The 22,716-nt window shown below is 41.0% G+C and overlaps 1 protein-coding gene across 2 annotated transcripts in view; it reads right to left on the bottom strand.

Moving 5' to 3' along the window:
• Positions 1-22,716, bottom strand: part of BRCA1 (BRCA1 DNA repair associated) — a 102,996-nt gene that overhangs the window by 13,387 nt on the left and 66,893 nt on the right. For both annotated transcript variants that reach the window (XM_067470099.1, XM_067470098.1), the window contains exons 13-16: positions 10,880-11,217; positions 8,088-8,175; positions 5,449-5,526; positions 1,699-1,739 (exon numbers count right to left, since the gene is read on the bottom strand). In XM_067470099.1, coding sequence (XP_067326200.1) covers positions 1,699-1,739; positions 5,449-5,526; positions 8,088-8,175; positions 10,880-11,217 — 545 coding nt within the window. The remainder of the gene's footprint in view (positions 1-1,698; positions 1,740-5,448; positions 5,527-8,087; positions 8,176-10,879; positions 11,218-22,716) is intronic.

Here is a 22,716-nt window from a genome sequence, read left to right as displayed (position 1 = left end):
AAGTCCCTTCAGGGAGATGGTGGCGGGATACAAAAATAAAGTTATTATTATTATAATAAATATTTTCCCCTTTTCTCCAAACCTTCACTTGACAGAAGAGGCTCCAGCAACACTCAGTACTCTCTTGCAAAGTCAGCTCTTGGAAAAGCCTACCTCAACTGACCTACCTACATAGAAACTGTGCTCGGCAATGCCAAGAGAGTGAGGGAGCCTGGTGAAGGCACCCAGAGTCAGTTCAGTTGCCAGAGACAAAGGGAAGGGGAGCAGGCATGATAGACATCTTCTTTTTATGTCCTGCCAACAGAGGAATATTACACACCACAGGTACTTGAACTCTACATGCTCCTGCAACAAGACTGCACTCAGCGTTCCCTACAAGATTTCTGATGAAGCATAAAGAAAAATCCCAGGTAAATATTGTGGCTTAAGGAACAGTGAATTCACAGTGTCTATAACCGATAGCACTACTAGGAAGTGGAATTTCAAGAGATCTAAAAAAAATTACACCCCGAAATATTCATGAGAAATTAATGCAGGAGCTGATATTCCCAGAAGGGTCATCATCTACAGTGCATAATTCTCATCCTTAGCAACTATTTCAGCTTTTCAAATGTGACAATTAAAAATAACACAATTAAAGCAACAAAACTAGTAGTTATGATGGCTTTGGGATTCTGGGAGCTCCAGTATAAAAATTAAATGTTTCCAAACTGTCGATTTAGTATGCCATAAGAAAAAAAATACCCATGCATCTACAGGGTTGGAGGAGTAAAGCAAGGCGGCCTTTCCCTATCCAACTAAACTTTGGTGCAGGGTTCCCTAAAGCAAGGCCCATGGGCCAGACACAGCCCTCCAAATCATTTACCCAGTTCCTGTCCTAAACTTTAAGGGGTCGCCTTAAGTCTTGAAGACACACAACAACAACCCAAATTGACTTGACTATATGATCAGCCAAAAGCAAGCTCACACTTTCCCTTGAAATACTGATATATTTATGTTGGTTGAAATTGTTTTCATTTTAAATATTGTATTTTTTCATGGGTTTTATTTTTGTACTACAGAAAAGATGTGCAATTTTGTTTTGGTTTTTTTTGTTGGTTTTTTTTGTCACGTCAGGAGGGACTTGAGAAACTGCAAGTCGCTTCTGGTGTGGGAGAATTGGCCGTCTGCAAGGACGTTGCCCAGGGGATGCCCGGATGTTTTGATGTTTTACCATCCTTATGGGAGGCTTCTCTTGTGTCCCTGCATGAGGAACTGGAGCTGATAGACGGAGCTCATCTGCGCTCTCCCCGGATTCGAACCTGTGACCTGTCGGTCTTCAGTCCTGTCGTCACAGGGGTTTGACCCACTGCGCCACCGGGGGCTACTAAGATGTGCATAGGAATTTGTTCATGTTTTTTTTCCAACTATAGTTCAACCTCTTAACGGTCTAAGGGACCACAAACCAGCCTTCTATTTTAAAAAGTCTGAGGATCCCTGCTTTGGAGGCTGATTTTCCACTCCAATGTTAGCAGACCTCTTTCCCATTAAAATAAGGGGGAAATCAGAGTTAAACCCTCTACCCGTGCCCCCTCCCAGGACTGTTCAATTCTCATTCATGTATTCACAGCATTTAAATGAACAGTAAATAATGGGCTCTGCAAACAGCTCTGCAGACTAATAAAAAATAACGATGACAACAACAAAATACAGCCGTACCTCATTAAGTACTCTTTCTGCTTGGAGTGATTGTTCAATCCCTAGGACAGAACAAACAGGGATTAGTTATTATTATTAAAGCAATCACCAGCCCTTTTTTATCACATGCAACATGATTTCTAGTCCCTGCCTTAAGTTAGGAAAGGAATCTGCATCACTGTGGTGCAAAGGAACAAGCTTATCTAAATAAATAAAAATAAAGTTCTGTGGGATTAAAAGAACTAAAAAACCACTGGATGAATTGACACCAAATTTGGACACAAGACACCTAACAACCTAATGTATGTCCTTCACTAAAAATAATAATATGTTTTTGTCATTTGTGAGTTATAGTTGCTGGGATTTATAGTTCACCTATAATCAAAGAGCATTCTGAACCCCACCAACGGTGGAATTGAATCAAACTTGGCACACAGTTCTCTCATGACCAACAGAAAATACTGGAAGGGTTTGGTGGGCAATGTCCTTTGGTTTTGGAGTTGTAGTTCACCTACATTCAGAGATCACTGTGGACTCAAACAATGATGGATCTGGACCAAACTCTACACGAATACTCAATATGCCCAAATATGAACACTGGTGGAGTTTGGGGAAAATAGAATCTTGACATTTGGGAGTTGTAGTTGCTGGGATTTATAGTTCACCTACAATCACAGAGCATTCTGAACCCCACCAACGATAGAATTGGGCCAAACCCACACAGAACCCCCATGACTACCAAAGTGGGCCACAGCAACGTGTGGCAGGGGACGGCTAATATTTAAATGATACTGCTTATTGGCAGTATGATTGTTCTGATGGAAAAATGTATACCTCCCCACCTGACTCCTTAGAGATACTAGATGTTTTCTTTAACAATACCAATACTCTAATAACAGAAACAATTGAGGCTCTCTTGCAGAGATTTTTAAAATACTCATCCTTCTAAGAAGAATTAATGCATTGAAATCCAAATCAAGAAAAAATACGTAGTGATTATCAGGATAAAGTAAAGGCAAACATTTCCCCTTGACATTAAGTCTAATTGTGTCTGACTCTGGGGGGTGGTGCTCATCTCCATTTCTAAGTCAAAGAGCCACCGTTGTCTGTAGACGCCTCCTAGGTCATGTGACCAGCATGACTGCATGGAGCGCTGTTACCTTCCCGCAGAAGCAGTACCTATTGATTGACACACATTTGCATGCTTTCGAATTGCTAGGTAGGCAGAAGCTGGGGCTAACAATGGGAGCTCACTTTGTCCATGGATTCAACCTGCCAACCTTCTGATCAGCAAGTTCTACAGCTTAGTGGTTTAACCCACTGCACCACCACAGCCCTATAATTATTAGATTACATTGAGAAAAATTCAATCTGGTTTCATCTGTATTTTTAATTCAATAAGTCTGTTCTAGTTTGGGCTATGAATGGATTCGTTTCAAATCTACTAATTTTTTCCTGGATGATACACTGCACACTTAGACACACAACTGTCTCATTTGTAGGGTGTGACATTCATAGTCAATGTGGAGTATTGCAGAGACAGAGCTGAAAAACAGCTAGCTGGGTATATCAGAGCCAAGCTAGCTAGACTACTAAAAACCCAAAATGGGATCCATTGCAGTTTTGTTTTGCTTAATTTCAAAACAGGCAGGGAAAATGGTTGTGAAAACTGAGACTGCAGCTCCATTTTCTTGATCTAAACACCCCCATCCAAGCTTCTGTTTTATCTAGAGAGAAACAATGCAATAGTATGGCACTTCACCCCTAAGAGGAAGATTGTACACTGGGCATCACTTATTTAAATGAGAAAACTGGAAAGGATTACCCCATGTGAACTGTGAAAGGATTACCCCATGCTATTCCTACAATCTACTCGGGCATTTCCATTGCTATTTTACACTTTTTTTAAAAAGGTAGAGATAGAGCTGATATCATACTCCCAGAATCTTGTTTCCTTTGACCCTCCTCTCCATCATAGCAAGTCCAACAAAATCCTATGGCAGACAGAACTTTTCAATGGCATATGCTGAGAAGCTACGTGCCCCAAGAGATATGTTCGACTGTGTGCATTTCTTATGATGTGCTGGGGATTAATTTATTTAGGCAAGCTTTTAAGTTTGGTAGCTGACATTCCCTGGACAATGGAATTGTGTATTTTTAGCTGCTAATATCTTTCTATGGTGTTTTAAGCCAGTGGCAGCTACTGGCTTCTAAATCAGTATTTCTGTTTTGGGTTTTAATCTGAAGTTTGAAGTTGGAACTCAAGTTGCCGAACCCTATCCCTCCTGAACAGGTTCAGCACCTGAGACACTTTTTTGAAAATTTGAGTGAAAACCCAGAGTAGGTTTACTGGCAAAATGACATGAAAGCTACTAGCCGCCACTATTTTAAGCACTTGATAATATACTAGGGTTGAATGAAAAGTAATGCCTCCACCTTCGTAACTCCTCAACAGATGGCAGTACTGGTATGCGGCAGGTACTGGCTTAATCAGTAGACTCTTCTCTATAGTTCCATTTTGGCGGGAAACCTTAGCGTTGAATGGTTGTGTTGTTAAAGTGCAAACTATGGAAGCCTGCACAGATGGTCAGTCAATGCAACTTACGCAATGTGAAGTCATTGAATTCTTGACAGCAGAAGGTGGCACCCCAAAGGGGATTAAACAGAGAATGCAAGCTGTTTATGGTGATTGTGTTGATGTGAGTACTGTGCGTCGTTGGGCGAGAAAGTTTAAAGATGTTAAGGTTGGAACATCTGACTTGCGTGACAAACAAAGAGTTGGACGTCCTGTGCCAACAACCACCAAGTTTCACAAGCAAAAGGTTGACAGACTGATTCAGGACGATTGTCGTATCACTCAGAGAGAAATTTCAAGCATAATCGGCATTTCACAAGAACGTGTGGGTCACATAATCATAATCATAATACTTTATTTATACCCCGCTCCATCTCCCTCAAGGGGACTCGGTGCGGCTTAAATGAGGCCACGCCCATCGAAACAATACAAACAATATAACACAAAAACATAATAGAACCAAACAAATACATAAAATGCGAAATCAATATAATACGACACAACAATATAAAATCAAGCATTAAAAACACATAAAATTTCACTAGGCAGGGCGATTATTGCTTTGCTTGGCTATTGGAAAATCTGTGCACAATGGGTACCCAGGATGCTGTTGCCCGAAATGAAAGCGCACAGACTTAAAACTTCAGAGACTGGATTTCACCACCATATGACATCCTCCATACAGTCCAGATTCAGCACTGTCTGACTTCCATCTTTTCCCGATAATGAAATAATATCTGCGGGGACATCATTATGCTTCTGATGAAGACGTTGAGAGAATTGTGAGACACTGATTGTGGAAACAGTGTTGACTTCTTCTGTGACGGCTTCAGAAAACTTGTTTATCATTGGCAAAAATGTATCCAATTGTCTGGTGATTATGTGGAAAAGTGAATAGTGGTAGTTAAAGAGCACATTCTAAGGATTATTTCGGCATCTGATTTATTAAAATAGTCCCATCCAAACCCAAGCAACGAAGGTGGAGGCATTACTTTTCATTCAACCCTCATATTCTGTCGAATTGTCTTCAGTTGTTCTTGGCTGGTTTGAGGCAGAAAGGCAGTATATATGTTTGTATATATTTGTATAATATGCACAGTAAATATATATGAAATAGATAAAATTATTTATTAAGGATAACACTTTCACAGCATAAAAAGAAAGCGAGGTCACAGGCAAGGAAGTTTGACACTTACATTGGTAGCTCACCACCCATTTTTGTGCAGCAATACCTAAAAAATACTTCAGGGTTCGTTCACAGACCCGATCCTCATCTGAAGACGAAGCAAAAGAAATCATTTAGTGCTTGATGCCAGCCCTAAAAGGGTCCAAACACAACATCAACAACAAAATCTCTTTGTGAGTCCTACTAAAGGGGTTCAATCCACAGCCAATTTTGAAAATTATCTACAAGTTTGCTGGGTGACAAAAGAGGAAAATGTAAAAAGATGGAACAAACCCTATAGACATACAAAATTAGATACAGAAATTATTTGGATTCCAGCCATGAGGTCTGATAGACAAAAATAGGAGGATCTGCCAGGTAACTGTCAGGACATTGTGTAGATTCACAAATTGCATCTTCTGGCAGACATTTTTTTTTAATTCTTACACATTCAAAGCATTCTCCACACACAAACACTTTCAAGGTGAAAGGATCTTTTTGAAGAGCAGAATTTTTTATTTCCTAGTTCTTTGTGGTGATACTCTGGACTTTATGGCAAAGGAAGTTGGCATTCACAACCTGAAAAATATATTCCAATAGAATATGTGACATATTTAATTTTGCTTTTGGCAGCCCTGATGTGGACAAGGATCTAAACTATTGGAGACATGATCACGTCCCTCACATTTACTGGTGTCCTTCATTTTGCCAGTGTTTTCCTTTTTTTCTAGTCATAAGAGTTAGTTTCAGATTTATGCTACAAATCCGTAAGAATTGGGTCTCGGAATCTTGAACTCAACTTCTGTATGGTTTGATCATAAAAGCCAAGACTCATACCATCTTTCACAATTGTCAAAGAACAGGAAATAGCGCCTAAATTGGACAGGGCTGTTTGGACTATCTCATGAACTTCACAAAATTTCACTAAAATATTGCAAGAATTGCCTCCTGAGATCTACCTAAAGTCCCGCATTCTATGTCCAACAGTGGTTCGAAAGAATGGCAGTACACCATTCTTTGTTAATGAAAGTAATCAGCATTTCAACAACTCTCAACATGGAGGCCCTGGTGATCTTTATGTCTAATAGCTATTCACCTAATTATATGAATGTATCTATCTATCTATCTGTCTGTCTGTCTGTCTATTTACTATATTTATATACCGCCCCTCTCAGCCCAGAGGCGACTTGGAGTGGTTCACAATTTGGCAACAATTCAATGCTTCAACAATTATAACAAGTAAAAACAATCACGAAATTCTGTTAAAAACAATAGCATCTAAATAAATAAAAATGTAATCTTAGTTTGTGGGATTAACATAATTTAAAAACCACTGGACGAATTGAACCAAAATTTGGGCAGAATACGCCTAACAACCCAATGAGTGACCATCATTCAAAAAAATTGATTTTGTCATTTGGGAGTTGTAGTTGCTGGGATTTATAGTTTACCTACAATCAAAGGGCATTCTGAACTCCACTAACGATGGAATTGAACCAAACTTGGCATACGGGACTTCCAAGACCAACAGAAAACAGTTGAAGGGTTTGGTCGGAATTGACCTTGAGTTTGGGAGTTGTAGTTCACCTACATCCATAGAGCACATTGGACTCAAACAATGATGGATCTGGACCAAACTTGGCACGAATCTTCCATATGCCTAAATATGAACACAGATGGAGTTTGGGGGAAATCGACTCTGACATCTGGAAGTTGTAGTTACTGGGATGCATAGTTCACCTACAATCAAAGAGCATTCTGAACCCCACCAACGACAGAATTGGGCAAACTTCCCACACAGAACCTCCATGACCAACAAAAAATACTTAAGGCGATCCAGTCCAACTCCCTTCAACGGGGCAAGAAAACATAATCAAAGCCCTCCTGAAAAAGAGCCATCCAGCAAAAGATAAAGATAGATATATATGATTCACACACAGAGAGATATAGTATCATAGATTTGAAAGGGACTCCTATAGAAGAAAAATTATATGTTGCATGTTCCAGAGTAAGTTAACCAGACAATCTCCACATCAGCACTAACAAAGAAACAGCAAGAAATACTGTTTACCCACAAGCATAAAGACATTACATATATTAGAAACCAACACTTTCTCATTACTTTATTGTCTAGATCACCAGACTGGGCCACAGCAACGCGTGGCAAGAGATGGCTAGTATGATATAAAAAATTATAAAAACCATACAAAGCCTTAAAACACTATCATGAGCGTCTCCGTGTCAAATTGTTACTCCATTGCGCTATCAAGTAGTTCCATAATTCCGTTTAGCTATGCCGTATTTGGGAAGGCCTGCTCAAAAAGCCTGGTTTTCACCTTTTATTCGAAAAATCAAGAGGGAGGGAGCCGATCTTGTATCTCTAGACAGGGCGTTCCATAGTTGAGGGGCCACCTCTGAGAAGGCCCTGTCTCTCATCCCCACCAGACGCATCTGCGAAGAAGGTGGGAGCGAGAGCAGGGCCTCCCCAGAAGATCTTAACATTCTAGATGGTTCATAAGGAGAGATGTAACCAAATTTTGAATGTAACCAAAAGGAGAGATGTTATTCTCAGATTATTAACATGAATCCCAAGAGTACCACAGGACTCATTCATCCAAGACTCACTAAGGCAATGTAGCTGGAAAAGTTTTCCCTATGCTCCCAACTTACCGGTTTTCATTATTACATGGGTTGTTTCTTCAGTCATTTTATTTGACCAAGTGCTCTCGGTTTTCCGGACAAAACGCTGTACTAGTCGCTAGAAGCAAAGTAAACAGTGAATTAGAAATAATTCAGAATGTTAAGTACTGTTGGCATTTTTGAAAGGAGACTTTGTGTACATCCTGCTTTTCCATTCAAATGCCTAAAATGGTTAACAACATTTGCATGGTTATCTACAACAAAGCAGTCATTTAAAACTCACTTGATAGACGAGAGTGCAGATAAAGTCTCTAAGATTAACAAGGCATGAAAAATTAAGAAGCTAACAATTTGACAGGCTAATTATCTGTCACACAAAAAGGATTTCAGATGGTGATGGAAACCCAGGGAGGTAAGGAAGACCTCTCTACCAGAGCCTCTACGTGACCACAAGCAAGCTGTCTTCAATGTCCCAGCCAAGTACAGTTCATCTAGTCTCTCCGCGAATGCATCTCTTTCTAAGAACCAGCGCGAACTCTAAGATCTTTCAGTAGGCCCTCCTCTCACTCCCACCACCATTACAAGTATGGTTGATGGGGATGAGAGAGGGCCTTCTCAGTGGTGGCCCCCTGCCTCTGGAACACCCTCTCCAGGGAAATTAGACAGGTCCCATCCCTCCCCTCCTTTCGTAAGAGCTTGAAGACCTGGTGGTTTCAACAAGCCTTTGAGAATGACTAGTTCTCGCTCAGCCCTAGACATTGTTGAATATGGACTTATTCTTCCTACCAATTACCCAGGTCACTTCCTCTAATAGACCCCGGAAATGAACAGCCATAGACCTGTGCCTATTATTGTTGTTACCTGCTATAGCACTGCATTTAATTCCCGGGGCCCGCTAGAATTTTTGAGCTTGCACTAATCTCGGCCTGGCCTTTTAAATTGCCTTGAACAGGCAGGATTACTTTTAATATAAGTGTTATGGCGACAATGTTTATGCTTATATTGTTTTGTTAATCTTATGGTTATGTTGTTTACTCTGTATGTATTGATGATGTTACTTGGAAACCGCTCTGAGTCCCCTCAGGGAGATAGAGCGCTATATAAATAAAGTTATTATTATTATTATTATTATTATTATTATTATTATTATTATTATTATTATTATTCACTAGCTATCCCCTGCCACGCGTTGCTGTGGCCCAGTCTCGTGAACTGGAAAATAAAGTAATGAGAAAGTGTTGGTTTCTAATATATGTAATTTCTTTATGCTTTTGGGTAAACAGTATTTGTTGTTTCTTTTTCAGTGTTGATGTGGAGATTGTCTGATTTGCCTACTCTGGAACATGCAACATATAATTGTCCTTCTTTAGGGATCCCTTTCAAAACTAGGGTACGATATCTGTCATATACATATATATGTGTATGTGTGAGTCATATCTATCTATCTCTATGGCTGGATGGCTCTTTGTCAGGAGGGCTTTGATTACGTTTTCTTGCCCTGGTGAAGGGAGCTGGACTGGATGGCCTTAAGTATTTTCTGTTGGTCATGAGGGTTCTGTGTGGGAAGTTTGCCCAATTCTGTCGTTCGTGGGATTCAGAATGCTCTTTGATTGTAGGTGAACTATAAATCCCAGTAACTACAACTCCCAAATGTCAAGATCTACTTCCCCCAAACACCATCTGTGTTCATATTTGGGCATGTGGAATATTCGTGCCAAGTTTGGTCCATATCCATCATTATTTTGAGTTCACAGTGCTCTCTGGATGTAGGTGAACTACAACTCCAGAACTCAAGGTCAATGCCCACCAAACCCTCCTAGTGTTTTCTGTTGGTCATGGGTGTCCTGTGTGCCTATTTCGGATCAATTCAATCATTGGTGGTATTCAGAATGCTCTTTGATTGTAGGTTAACTATAAATCCCAGAAACTACAGCTCCCAAATGACCAAATCAATTTTTTTGAGTGATGGTCACTCCTTGGGTTAGTAACCTATAAAGCCCTAAACGAACCATCAAGATTATTAAGATCGTCTGGAGAGGTCCTGCTCTCGGTCCCACCGGCCGCACAGGCGCGCCTGGTGGGGACGAGGGACAGGGCCTTCTCAGTGGTGGCCCCGCGACTCTGGAACTCTCTCCCACCAGAGATCAGAACCGCCCCGTCTATCCTAACATTTAGGAAATGGGTGAAGACGTGGTTGTGGAGACAGGCTTTTGATGAATGAGACAACACCCTAGGATTTTGGATGGAAGATGATGTATATTTGATTTTAATATGACGACTGACCACCGTAGTTTTAAATATATTGTTATTTTAAATGTGTTACTGTAATTGTGAACTATGATATTTTACTGATTGTATGTGTTTTTATGGTTGGAAACCGGGCTGAGTCCCTCAATGAGGTGAGAAGGTCAGTATAGAAAACTTTGAAATAAATAAATAAATAAATAAATAAATAGGTGTCTTGTGGCCAAATTTGGCAGCAATTCGTCCAGTGGTTCTTGAGTTATGTTAATCCCACAAACGAACACTACATTTTTATTTATATAGATATATTGACAGACTGCACAGTAGTGTCCACGAAGTATGTAATAATGAACAGGCTCATACAGGACGAGGATGTTCTTTAAGCCCATACTTTAGAAAAATTAACCCATATGTTGCATGTGCCTGGAAACTGTACAACAGGTAGTTAAATCATTTAACAAAGGAGACACACATACATCCTGACTATAACTGGATAGAAACACCAGCCTTATCATTGCATTCTGGATTGGCTGAAATTCCAAGATGGCATTCCAAGAAGCATAGCAGAGACTACTTACCAACTCGCCTTGGTTCAGACCTGATGCCACCAGAGACATATTCTTCTTGCTGTTCAGGAATGAGTTCTTTGTCTTGGAACAATAGTGTGCTGTAGGTGTCAAGGGAGAGATTAGACTTCTTTGTGCCTCGCGTCTTGGCGTAAGTGGTCTTCTGAATGTGCCTGGGTTGGTAGCGGGAGACCTGTTTGTCTTGGTGGTCAAGTCACAGGAAAATAGCTCTTCAGGATTTGAGGAAGGGATGTAATGACTATCTAGAGTCCCGTGTGTGCTTTTGACAGTCGAGAAGGAATCACCTAGGAAGCTCTGTTTGCTTCCAGAAGTCAACTTCATTGTATTTCCTGGAGGTGAAAGGAAAAAAATCTCCATCACTAACGTATTTCACAAGACCATTTATTTCTAAAACAGACACGAGGGCCATCACTGGCTGACACTATCAGCAAACTTACTTTCTAGGGCTGCTGTCAGGTCCATTTTGTCTTATTTCTTTCTTTTTAATTAGTTTTTATTGATTTTGGGATGAACAGGAAACGAGGAAAAGCATAAACAAGATCATCCAAGCAATTTGAAGATCAAAATCAACCACAGTTGAATAAAACAAAACAGCACAAAGTAAGATCAAGTGTGATGTGATAGTACCTCATTCCATGAACCAAGATTATACTCTCTTTTGCAACATGAACATATAGTACATTATAAGAATATAAAGTATATGATATTCAACCACCTGACAATTTATACTGCTTGCGCACTTATGAAATTTTAAAGTATAAGTGCCTATGTTTTATTGAAACAATAACTACAAGTAGACAACGCTGCAAGATACTGCCTCTTAAGATGCCCCAATAATGTAGTTTTTGCCAAATGGGAAAACAGGAATAGCAATACAACTGAAATGGAAATGGAAAAAACAAAGATTATTTGTAGTAAACAAAGTTCTATTCTCTGGCCTTAGAAACAGTATGAAGATATCAGCATTATTATGCAGAAACCAGGGGAAAATGAAATTCTTATAATGTAATTAAGGAGTGGCAAAAATGTTCACATAATTGCATCATTACTGTATATAGCAAGGCTGCAGTTCTATTTACATTTACATAAGAGAGATACTGCACTCGGTGTGACCTTTGAGGAAGCATACATCAGAGCAAGGAACCTGGGAAGTGGAGTGTCTCTGAACAATCTACAATCTTAAAATGAAACAATGGCTAAATTTTACTTGGATCTAGCATTCACTTCCCAACCATGTAATCCAAATGTGATTATTTTTTATTGTTTTCAAAATATTTTATTGTTATTATTCAAGAAAAAAGATGAAATAGAACACACCAACTATATATATATAGAGAGAGAGAGACGGGGAGAGAGACAGAGGGGGGGAGCTTCTGTATAGTATCTACTACTACTACTACTACTACTACATTACAATATTCTTCAGACCTTCAAATATTACTTCTTCAATGGAATGTAATTTTCTAACAGTGGTGATTGGGGATTTTATTTTTTAATACTTTTTAATTTACATACATTAACAACTTACATTGTAAACAAAAAACAAAACAAAACAAAACAGTGAACATTTTATAACCACATAGCACCACCATCAAGGCCTGAACAAGTATCCTTTCCATCGCCATATATTTATAAGTCAACCATTAATCAAATGTCATATCCAAAATTCCTGACCAACAGGGTTATATTGTTTTCCATTTTCACTCTCTAAAGCAGGGATCCTCAAACTATGGCCCAGGGGCCGGATACGGCCCTCCAAGGTCATTTACCCGGCCCTCGCTCAGGGTCAACCTAAGTCTGAAATGACTTGAAAGCATACAACAACAACAACAACAACAACAACAACAACAATCCTATCCCATCAGCCAAAAGCAGGTCCACACTTCCCATTGAAATATTAATAAGTTTATATTTCTTAAAATTGTTCTTCATTTTAATCATTGTATTGTTTTAAGTGTTTTTTGATATACAAATAAGATATGTACAGTGTGCATAGAATCCATTCATTTTTTTTTCAAATTATAATCTGGCCCTCCAACAGTCCCACAGTTTGAGGGACTGTGACTTGGCCCTCTGTTGAAAAAGTTTGAGGACCCCTGCTCTAAAGCATATTTAATAAAGACTGACCAGTATGCACCAAAAGTTGATCTGTAAATTTCCCCCTGAATACCCTCATTTCCATTGATAGTTTATCATTTAAGGCTACGTTCCATACCTCCCTATACCATCCAAATGTTATTCCTGATCCTACAAAGGAGTCTGGAGTTTTGGATATTAGCTGTATAGAGTCCAAAGAGGCTGTATAAGGTCCAGGGAGGCTTTTCTTATGAGCAACTTCTATATATAGACTAATTTGTGCAAACTGTTGTTGACACATACAAAGAGAATTCTGAGAGTGCCTTGGACCGCTAGAAGATCCAACCAGTCCATACTTCAGGAAATAAAGCCCAACTACTCACTGGAGGGAAGGATATTAGAGGCAAAGATGAAGTACTTTGGCCACATCATGAGAAGACAGGAAAGCTTAGAGAAGACAATGATGCTGGGGAAAACGGAAGGAAAAAGGAAGAGGGGCCGACCAAGGGCAAGATGGATGGATGGTATCCTTGAAATCTGGCTTGACCTTGAAGGAGATGCGGGTGGCCATGGCCGACAGGGAGCTCTGGCGCGGGCTTGTCCATGAGGTCACGAAGAGTCGGAAGCGACTGAATGAATGAACAACAACAAAGTAGTCCAACACACCGAGATGACAAGATTTCAGGGAAAGTTGCTCAACTAATACACAAAGCAAGGCCCTTTCTACACTGCCATATAAAATCCAAATTATCTGAACTGAATTATATGGCAATGTAGACTCATACAATCCAGTTCAAAGCAGATCATGTGAATTATCTGATTTGATAATCTGGATTATACGGCAGTGTAGAAGGACCCAAGATAATCTCATTTACTCGGATTCCTGCAGGATACTCTGAAAGCCTGTTGTAAAGTATGTCTTCCATGAAAAAGCAGTGATATAATGCATAGCTAATGATCATGAAATGATACCAGTCTTAAGAAAAGGTTTAGTATTCTGGTGATTTATTATGGAATATGAATGATGGAAAGTAGGACCACATTAACTCTTGACTCTAGAGAGCAGCTTTATCCTTAATGGTCCATAAAACGCCCACAGACCTGCAGCAGTATATATAATATACAACCCACTCGAAACTCAAATTACATTTTGAATATTCAATCACATTTTAAGAAACACAAGGTGTCAAGTGATGCGTTTGGTGGAACTAATGACAAAACAGCAGAAGGAACATGGAAAGAGCAGAACAGGCCTGAGGCTTCTTTCTCTTTGCTACTTTTAAGGGCTTGTTATTTATGATGCTTCCGTATGACATGAATACATCTCTTCTCCCCGGAAAGTGATTACAATGAGGCAAGAGGCTTTCCAGAGTAGCCAAGAGAAGAGCATTTGTAATTAAGCCATCAATAAACATAATCAGGTTGAAGTTTTTATAAGAAGACCCCAAATACTTTAAGGTAAAGGTAGTCCCCTGACATTAAGTCCAGTCATGTCTGACTCTGGGGTGTGGTGCTCATCTCCATTTCTAAGCTGAAGAGCCAGCGTTGTCCATAGACACCTCCAAGGTCATGTGGCCGGCATGACTGCATGGAGCGTCGTTACCTTCCCGCTGGAGCGGTACCTATTGATCTACTCACATTTGCATGTTTTCGAACTGCTAGGTTGGCAGAAGCTAGGGCTGACAGCGGAAGCTCACGCCGCTCCCCATCACTCTGCAAAGGCCTCGTTCCACAACCAAACTTCACTTGCTTCCTAAAGGTCAGGAGGGAAGGGGCAGATCTAATTTCATTCGGGTGAGTTCCATAGCCAGTGAGCCACCACAGAAAAGGCCCTGTCTCTCATCCCCACCAAACACGACTGCGAAGGTGGCAGGAACGAGAGCAGGGCCTCTCCGGAAGATCTTAATGCTCTTGATGGTACGTAAGGGAGAATACGTTCGGACAGGTAAACATGTTGGCTATATGGTATCACCGTCAGCAATTTTGCACTAACTGTAGCTTACAAGTCATTTTCCAGGGCAGACCCACATAGAATCATAGAATCAAAGAGTTGGAATAGACCTCATGGGCCATCCAGTCCAACCCCGTGCCAAGGAGCAGGAATACTGCATTCAAATCACCCCTGACAGATGGCCATCCAGCCTCTGTTTAAAAGCTTCCAAAGAAGGAGCCTCCACCACACTCCGGGGCAGAGAGTTCCACTGCTGAACGGCTCTCACAGTCAGGAAGTTCTTCCTCATGTTCAGATGGAATCTCCTCTCTTGTAGTTTGAAGCCATTGTTCCGCGTCCTAGTCTCCAGGGAAGCAGAATGCATTACAGTAGTCTAACCAGAAAGCTTCCAATGTATGGACTACTGTGATTTGGTTATGCTTGGCCATAGCTGCAGTCCAGAACTCCAAACCAGAGTCTGCTCAGGATTAAATGTTCCACTGTAACTTCACTTCCACAAAGAAATTGGGCTGTTCTAGTCAAGGGCACCATTTTGTTTGGAACAGGTTATATTTCCCCTTGATATTAAGTCTAGTCATGTCCAACTCCGGGGTTTGGTGCTCATCTCCATTTCTAAGCCCAAAAGCCGGCATTGTCCGTAGACACCTCCAAAGTCATGTGACCGGCATTACTGCATGGAGTGCCGTTACCTTCCTGCCGGAGCAGTACCTATGAATCAACTCACATTTGCATGCTTTCGAACTGATAGGTAGGCAGAAGCTGGGGCTACCAATGGGAGCTCACTCCGTCCATGGATTCAAGCTGCCAACCTTCTGATCAGCAAGTTCTGCAGCTTAGCGGTTTAACCTGTTGCACCACCACAGCCCTATGATTATTAGGTTACATTGAGAAAAATTCAATCTGGTTTCATCTGTATCTTTAATTTAATCAGTCTCATATTTGCATGTTTTCAAACTGCTAGGTTGGCAGAAACTGGGGCTAACAGCGGGAGCTCACGCCACTCCCCGGATTTGAACGTGTGACTTTTCGATCAGCAAGTTCAGCAGTTTAGCTGTTTGACCCACTGTGCCACTGGGGTCTCCTTTTTTTTGCAGGGGGAATAGAAGTCTTGAAATATTATTCAGGTCTCTTGTGTTGGAGAGCATGGGGAAGGGGGAGTCAAACTTTACAACATCACTAATTCTGCTTATAACTCTTCAAAATGCAGAGTTAGGTCCAGCTAGCATATTCAATTTTTACCATTTCACAACCGGGGAACACATTTAAGAGAGTTGGAAAGGAGAAGCAAAAATATACTGAATCATCTCTGCATAATGCAGGGAGGGCAAGGTTTTTAAAAAACTTCATTGTGTACAGTCTGGCAGAATGACGCTAGCAGCAAATTAATTCTTTATTGTTCCAAACCAAAAGGTCTCCTTCCTTGCATTTGTTATTGTTTAAAAGGGACCAAAGCTGACATACTGGAGTGCTTGGTGAGATAACTAGGCCAGTCTGCTTCCTATAGAAGCAACATGTCAGCACCAGGTCATGCACTCTTGAAGCATTTATAGCTGCACATGAAATAGAGAAATTGAAAATGACCACGGATGGTGAGATCTGGGCCGTGGATACTGGAACCTAAAGGCGCAGATATTGGGTCTGTTAAGTGGCTGCTGGTACCTGTTGACAGCTGTTTCGTGCACCTGGAGAGCTAAAAGAGATGCTGATGTCCCGAAATAATGCTCACCAAGTTGGAGAAGTCACCACAGTATATTATTCAATCAGCTGGTTGAGATCTCAGCCCGCAGTATCCCACCAAAATAAATATATGGTAAAACCAAGATTTTTTATACAGTACAGATTCAAGGAAATCAGATGACGCTTACTTCTTGGGAGAAGAGCAATGACCAATCTCGACAAAATAGTGAAGAGTAGAGACATCACACTGGCAATGAACATCTGCATATTATTCCTCGTAGTAACCTATGGATGGGAGAGCTGGACCATAAGGAAGGCTGACCGAAAGAAGATAGATGCTTTTGAACTGTGGTGTTGGAGGAAAGTTCTGAGAGTGCCTTGGACCGTGAGAAGATCCAACCAGTCCATACTTCAGGAAATAAAGCCCGACTGCTCATTAGAGGGAAGGATATTAGAGGCAAAGATGAAGTACTTTGGTCACATCATGAGAAGACAGAAAAGCTTAGAGAAGACAATTATGTTGGGGAAAATGAAAGGAAAAAGTAAGAGGGGCCGACCAAGGACAAGATGGATGGATGGTATCCTTGAAGTGACTGGCTTGACTTTGAAGGAGCTGGGGGTGGTGACGGCCGACAGGAAGCTCTGGTCCATGGGGTCATGAAGAGTCGGAAGCAACTGAATGAATAAACAAAAACAAATTCAAAAGTTCCCACTGACCCCAGCTGGATCTGGCTTGGCTATGATTGGCCAAGCTCCAGTGACGTCAGAGAGGTCAATAGGAGAGTATTCCTTGCCCCGATGCAGATGTAGTGCTCTCCAATGACTGAAGAGGGGCCAGACGGAAACTTTAGACAACAGCAACATAGTATCATGAATGAGTTACATTGTTCCCCAATTGGAACAAACTAATTGGATTAAGAAATTCCTGAGTCTTTTATTGTTCTGCAAATGGTCTTGTGAATCCCGGCCTAGTGGGGTTATGACCCCACACCACTGGTCCATTGTTGTCCTGGGAAAGGGAAGTGGCATGAAGGAAACAAGACAATGAACTTCTCCACATTGGGAACACTTTATGTCTAGGTGGCTTGAAGGTGTCTCTGAGTGAAGACAAGCCAATTTGAAATATCAATAGTAATGAAATAATCTGAATGGAGCCATTAAGGAATGTAATATGGAATTTAGGGATCAGCTGAAAGCACTATGAGGATGAAATCTAGCTCCTCCACCAAGGAGGCGGTGGAACCCTTAGCATTGTCTAGAGGCAGTAAAGAATTAGATATAGGTATATAAACTGAGACTCAGTCCAAACAAGATGGAAGCAGCATTTACAACTGGAATCCCAACCTGTTTGGAATGTGCCCGCACTCCTTCTGAAATATCAGATCTGTAGCTTTCCTGGCGTCACTTACATAGCTTCCCAATTTGAGCACCACAATGGGCTTTATGAAGGGTGATCTTGGAAAAGTGCTCCGAAACTATAGCTAATGAAAATGTAGCAACCAGACTGTTATAAGCAGTGTGCTTTACAGACCATACATCACTGGTTACGCATCAATTCGCTTCCAAACTCAAATCAAGGTTTTGATTCATTGGGGCCAGAGTATCTGAAAGACTATCACCTCCCACATGAATCTGCCCTAAATTTGAGGTCCTCAATGGAAGGAGGATAATTTTGTGAGGACATGTGACTGAACTTCAAGGTGCTAACTTTAGCCTATAAAGCTCTGAATGGTTCGGGCCCAGCCTACTTAACCGACTGCATCTCCTTCTATGAACCCACATAAGCCCTGGGATCATCAGGAGAGGCCCTACTCTCATTCCCACCATTGTCCTTAGTCCATTTGGTGGGAATGAGAGAGGGGTTTTTTCCGGTGGTTGCCCTGTGGCTCTGGAACTCCCTTTCTAAAGAGGTTAGAATGACTCCCTCCCTGTTATCATTCAGGTACCAAAGTGGAAACAGGCCTTCCCTGAAAGAGAATGAATGCTAGATCTATCATGTGCAATATTTGATCTAAACTGGATTTTGGGCAATGGACCTGACAACAGCCTAAGTGACTTAATTACTGGGTAGGTTATTAACCTATTGAAGATTTTAACCATGTTTAATTGTGTTTTTTGTTTAGATTTTAATTATATTTGATGTGGATTTTATTAGATGGAAATGTGTTTATGATGAGATTGTTTAATGTCATTGTATGTGATGTCTTTGCCTTTTATATGTTGTTCACCACTTTTGAGTCCCAATGACGGAGAAAAGCAGGATAGAAATAAATAAATAAATAATAGTAACTTTCTTTATAGTGTCATACTAACTGAGGAATTCACTCTCAAGGGAAACCAGGTTGACCTCCATTCCTCCTGAGATTCTGGTAGGCAATTAGAACTATCTATATAAATAAAAATGTAATGTTCGTTTGTGGGATTAACAGAACTCAAAAACCACTGGACGAATTGACACCAAATTTGGACACAAGACACCTAATAAACCAATGTATGTCCATCACTCAAAAAAATTGATTTTCTCATTTGGAAGTTGTGGTTGCAGGGATTTATAGTTCACCTACAATCAAAGAGCCTTCTGGGCTCCACCAATGATAGAATTGAACCAAACTTGGCACACAGTTCTCCCATGACCAACAGAAAATACTGGAAGGGTTTGGTGGGTATTGACCTTGAGTTTGGGAATTGTAGTTCACCTACATCCAGAGATCACTGTGGATTCAAACAATGATGGATCTGGACCAAACTCCACACGAATACTTAATACGCCCAAGTGTGAACACTGGTTGAGTTTGGGGAAAATAGAATCTTGACATTCGGGAGTTGTAGTTGCTGGGATTTATAGTTCACCTACAATCACAGAGCATTCTGAATCCCACCAACGATAGAATTGGGTCAAACCTCCCACACAGAACCCCCATGTGGGCCACAGCAACGCGTGGCAAGGGACGGCTAGTTAATTCATAAATCTGTTGGTCCTGAAAATCAATAATGCTGCCCTGTTGTTTCAACTGCATGTGATTATCAAACTATTTTTTAAAACAATTGTATTAGTTTGCTTTTAAATGGTAGTTTATCTATTCTTTCTGCTTATAGTTAATGCTTTAAATAAAAATTTTATCTGTTACACATTGCCTGTGGGTCCTGGTGGGCTGAAAGGTGATAAATTCTTTATATAAAAATAAATGAAGACAGGCCTGCACAATTTTGACTCACCAAGCTGAACAGCCCTCCAGGTTCAACAAACCTTGTTTTGCTGCTTGGCAAGGACTGGAAAGACAGGGTTGGTAGTCTGAAAATGCTGTATCATCTTGAACATTTGGTCTACCTCACTGCCCCCATCCCTTCCGGCAGCTTTACTGCTCTCTTCCGCTAGTGTTTTACAACTGTCTCCCCTGCAGGCATCCCGGGAGAACCTTTAACCTGAAACCTGGTGGAAATTAACATTGTTCTGTTCCAGTTGCCCAGCCTTCTGCAAAAGACTCCTAATGATGCCTACTAGTCATAGCTCTATGTACCTCAATGGGATGTCAAAGAATATAAGCACCTGGGAGCCTGGTACAGCCAAGTTTTGTGATGTTGTTCCAGTAACTAGGTTTGGTTTTATTGTTTATGTGGGAAATCAGTTGATCTTGGCCACCCAGAGGCACAATCCCAGCAAGAAGCAGTTTTAGATGAGTTTCCACTTCTTTGGGTAGCATTTATAAGTAAATCTGGTCACCATAAGCTGACAGGTGACTTAAAGGCACACACACACAAAAGTCACAATATCCAAAGAAGAGCGTCTCCTGCAAACACAGCACGGCGTCTTAACTTTGTCGAGAGCGAAAGAAAACAAGCTGACCCAATACACTGTCACAATGTGTAATGAAAATGCATTTTAAAATGACTGCCATGGCAACAGAGCTCAAGCTAAATATGCATAAACCATACTGTAACAAGGCAAAATTAACTCCGTAACTCATCAGAGACAGAGTCTTCAGCATGATATTTGTGTCCACAGAAGAAATTGGGTTTTTAAAGAATGAAATGGTGGGGATTAAAAAGGAAGAAAAGAAACCAGAAAGGGGATTAGAGTATCAGACTTAGCTGGAAACCTTCCCTTTCATCAGCTGATGGAGGATACCTAGAATGGATGGCTCCTTCCACTTGCCACAAATCTTGCAAATCTATTGTCGAAGGCTTTCATGGCCAGACTCACTGGATTGTTGTAGGTTTTTTCGGATTATATGGCCATGAGGAGAGAATGCATCTAGAACATGGCCATATAGCCCAAAAAAACCTACAACATCCCAATCTTGCAAATCTTACTTCTTCTTGTGGGAAGAGCATGTCTTTACTGAGTTTCAGAACATATTATGGACCTAACACTCCAAAGTACCAGTGGCCAAACACAATTGGTAGTCCCAATCAGAGCTGATGAGCTGAATCAATGAAATCTATGTTGGCTTACCAAAATGTTATGATTCAATGGGGTTATTCTGCTTGGGTCTAACAACTGCATTTTGATCACTGTAAGAAAATCCACATATTACATAACAAGAGTAGGGGAGAAAACAGCAGATCTCAAACCAAGCCTAAATGAATGCCCTCAGGAGACAGAATGAGTCACTCTTAACTGTCTATTTGCTGTTAGAAAGATATATAGCTCAACTCAAGACTCAGATTCAAGTTTCCTTGCCAGTCACAGAGGACACTGTGCATATTTTGATGTATTGTCGAAGGCTTTCATGGCTGGAATCACTAGGTTCTTGTGGGTTTTTTCGGGCTATAGAGCCATGTTCTAGAGGCATTTCTCTTGACGTTTCGCCTGTATCTATGGCAAGCATCCTCAGAGGTTGTGAGGTCTGTTGGAATTAGGACAATGGGTTTATATATCTGTGGAATGGCTGGGGTGGGGCAAGGAGCTCTTCCCTGCTGCAGTTAGGTGTGAATGTTTCAGCTGATCACCTTCATTAGCATTTGAAGGCCTGCCTGAGCCTGGGAAAATCTCTTGCTGGGAGGTGTTAATCTGTGCCTGGTTGTTTCCTCTCTGTTGTTTTGCTGTTGTAATTTTAGAGTTTTTTAATACTGGTAGCCAGATTTTGTTCATTTTCATGGTCTCTTCCTTTCTGTTGAAATTGTCCACATGCTTGTGGATTTCAATGGCTTCTCTGTGTAGTCTGACATGGTGGTTGTTGGTGTGGTCCAGCATTTCTGTGTTCTCAAATAATATGCTGTGTCCAGGCTGGTTCATCAGGTGCTCTGCTATGGCTGACTTCTCTGGCTGGAGTAGTTTGCAGTGCCTTTCATGTTCCTTGATGCGTGTCTGGGCGCTGCGTTTGGTGGTCATGGTATACGGTAGACTCCTGCAGAGGTGAAAGGATCCCTCGTGTCCTTTGCTGAACGTAGCATTTGTTGGATTTTCTTGGTGGGTTTGTAGATTGTTTGTATGTTGTGTTTCCTCATCAGCTTCCCTATGCGGTAAATGGTTCCCTTGATGTATGGCAGGAACACTTTTCCTCTGGGTGGATCTTCATCTTTACTCTCGTGGCTTGTTCTTGGTCTTACAGCTCTTCTAATGTCTGAGGTGGAGTATCCATTGGCCTGGAGAGCCCAGTTGAGGTGGTTCAGTTCATCTTGGAGGAGGTGGGGTTCGCAGATTCTTTTTGCACAGTCTGCCAAGGCTTTAATGGTGCTTCTTTTTTGACTTGAGTGATGGTTGGAGTTTTTATGTAGATATCTATCTGTGTGTGTGGGTTTTCTGTAGACGGTGTGACCCAATTGTTGATCTGGTTTGCGGATGACTAGGACATCAATTTTCTGACTGATTCTTTTACACCCGTCACTCTACTCCCCTGCTTTCATTTTATAATTTAATCCCATTATACTAAACTTATGAGGGTTGAATGAAAAGTAATGCCTCCACCTTCGTTACTTGGGTTTAGATGGGAATATTTTAATAAATCAAACGCAGAAATAATCCTTAGAATGTGCTCTTTAACTACCACCATTCACTTTTCCACATAATCACCAGAGAATTGGATACATTTCTGCCGATGAACAAGTTTTCTGAGGCCATCACGGAAGAAGTCTGTGCACTTTCATTCAGGCGTCAGCATCCTGGGTACCCATCATGCACAGA

This window comes from Anolis sagrei, chromosome 6, assembly GCF_037176765.1.
Source record: "Anolis sagrei isolate rAnoSag1 chromosome 6, rAnoSag1.mat, whole genome shotgun sequence".
In the NCBI taxonomy this organism is placed as follows: Eukaryota; Metazoa; Chordata; class Lepidosauria; order Squamata; family Dactyloidae; genus Anolis; species Anolis sagrei.
The sequence above is the reverse complement of the archived record's forward strand: the minus strand, read 5'-3'. Positions and strand labels throughout refer to the sequence as shown.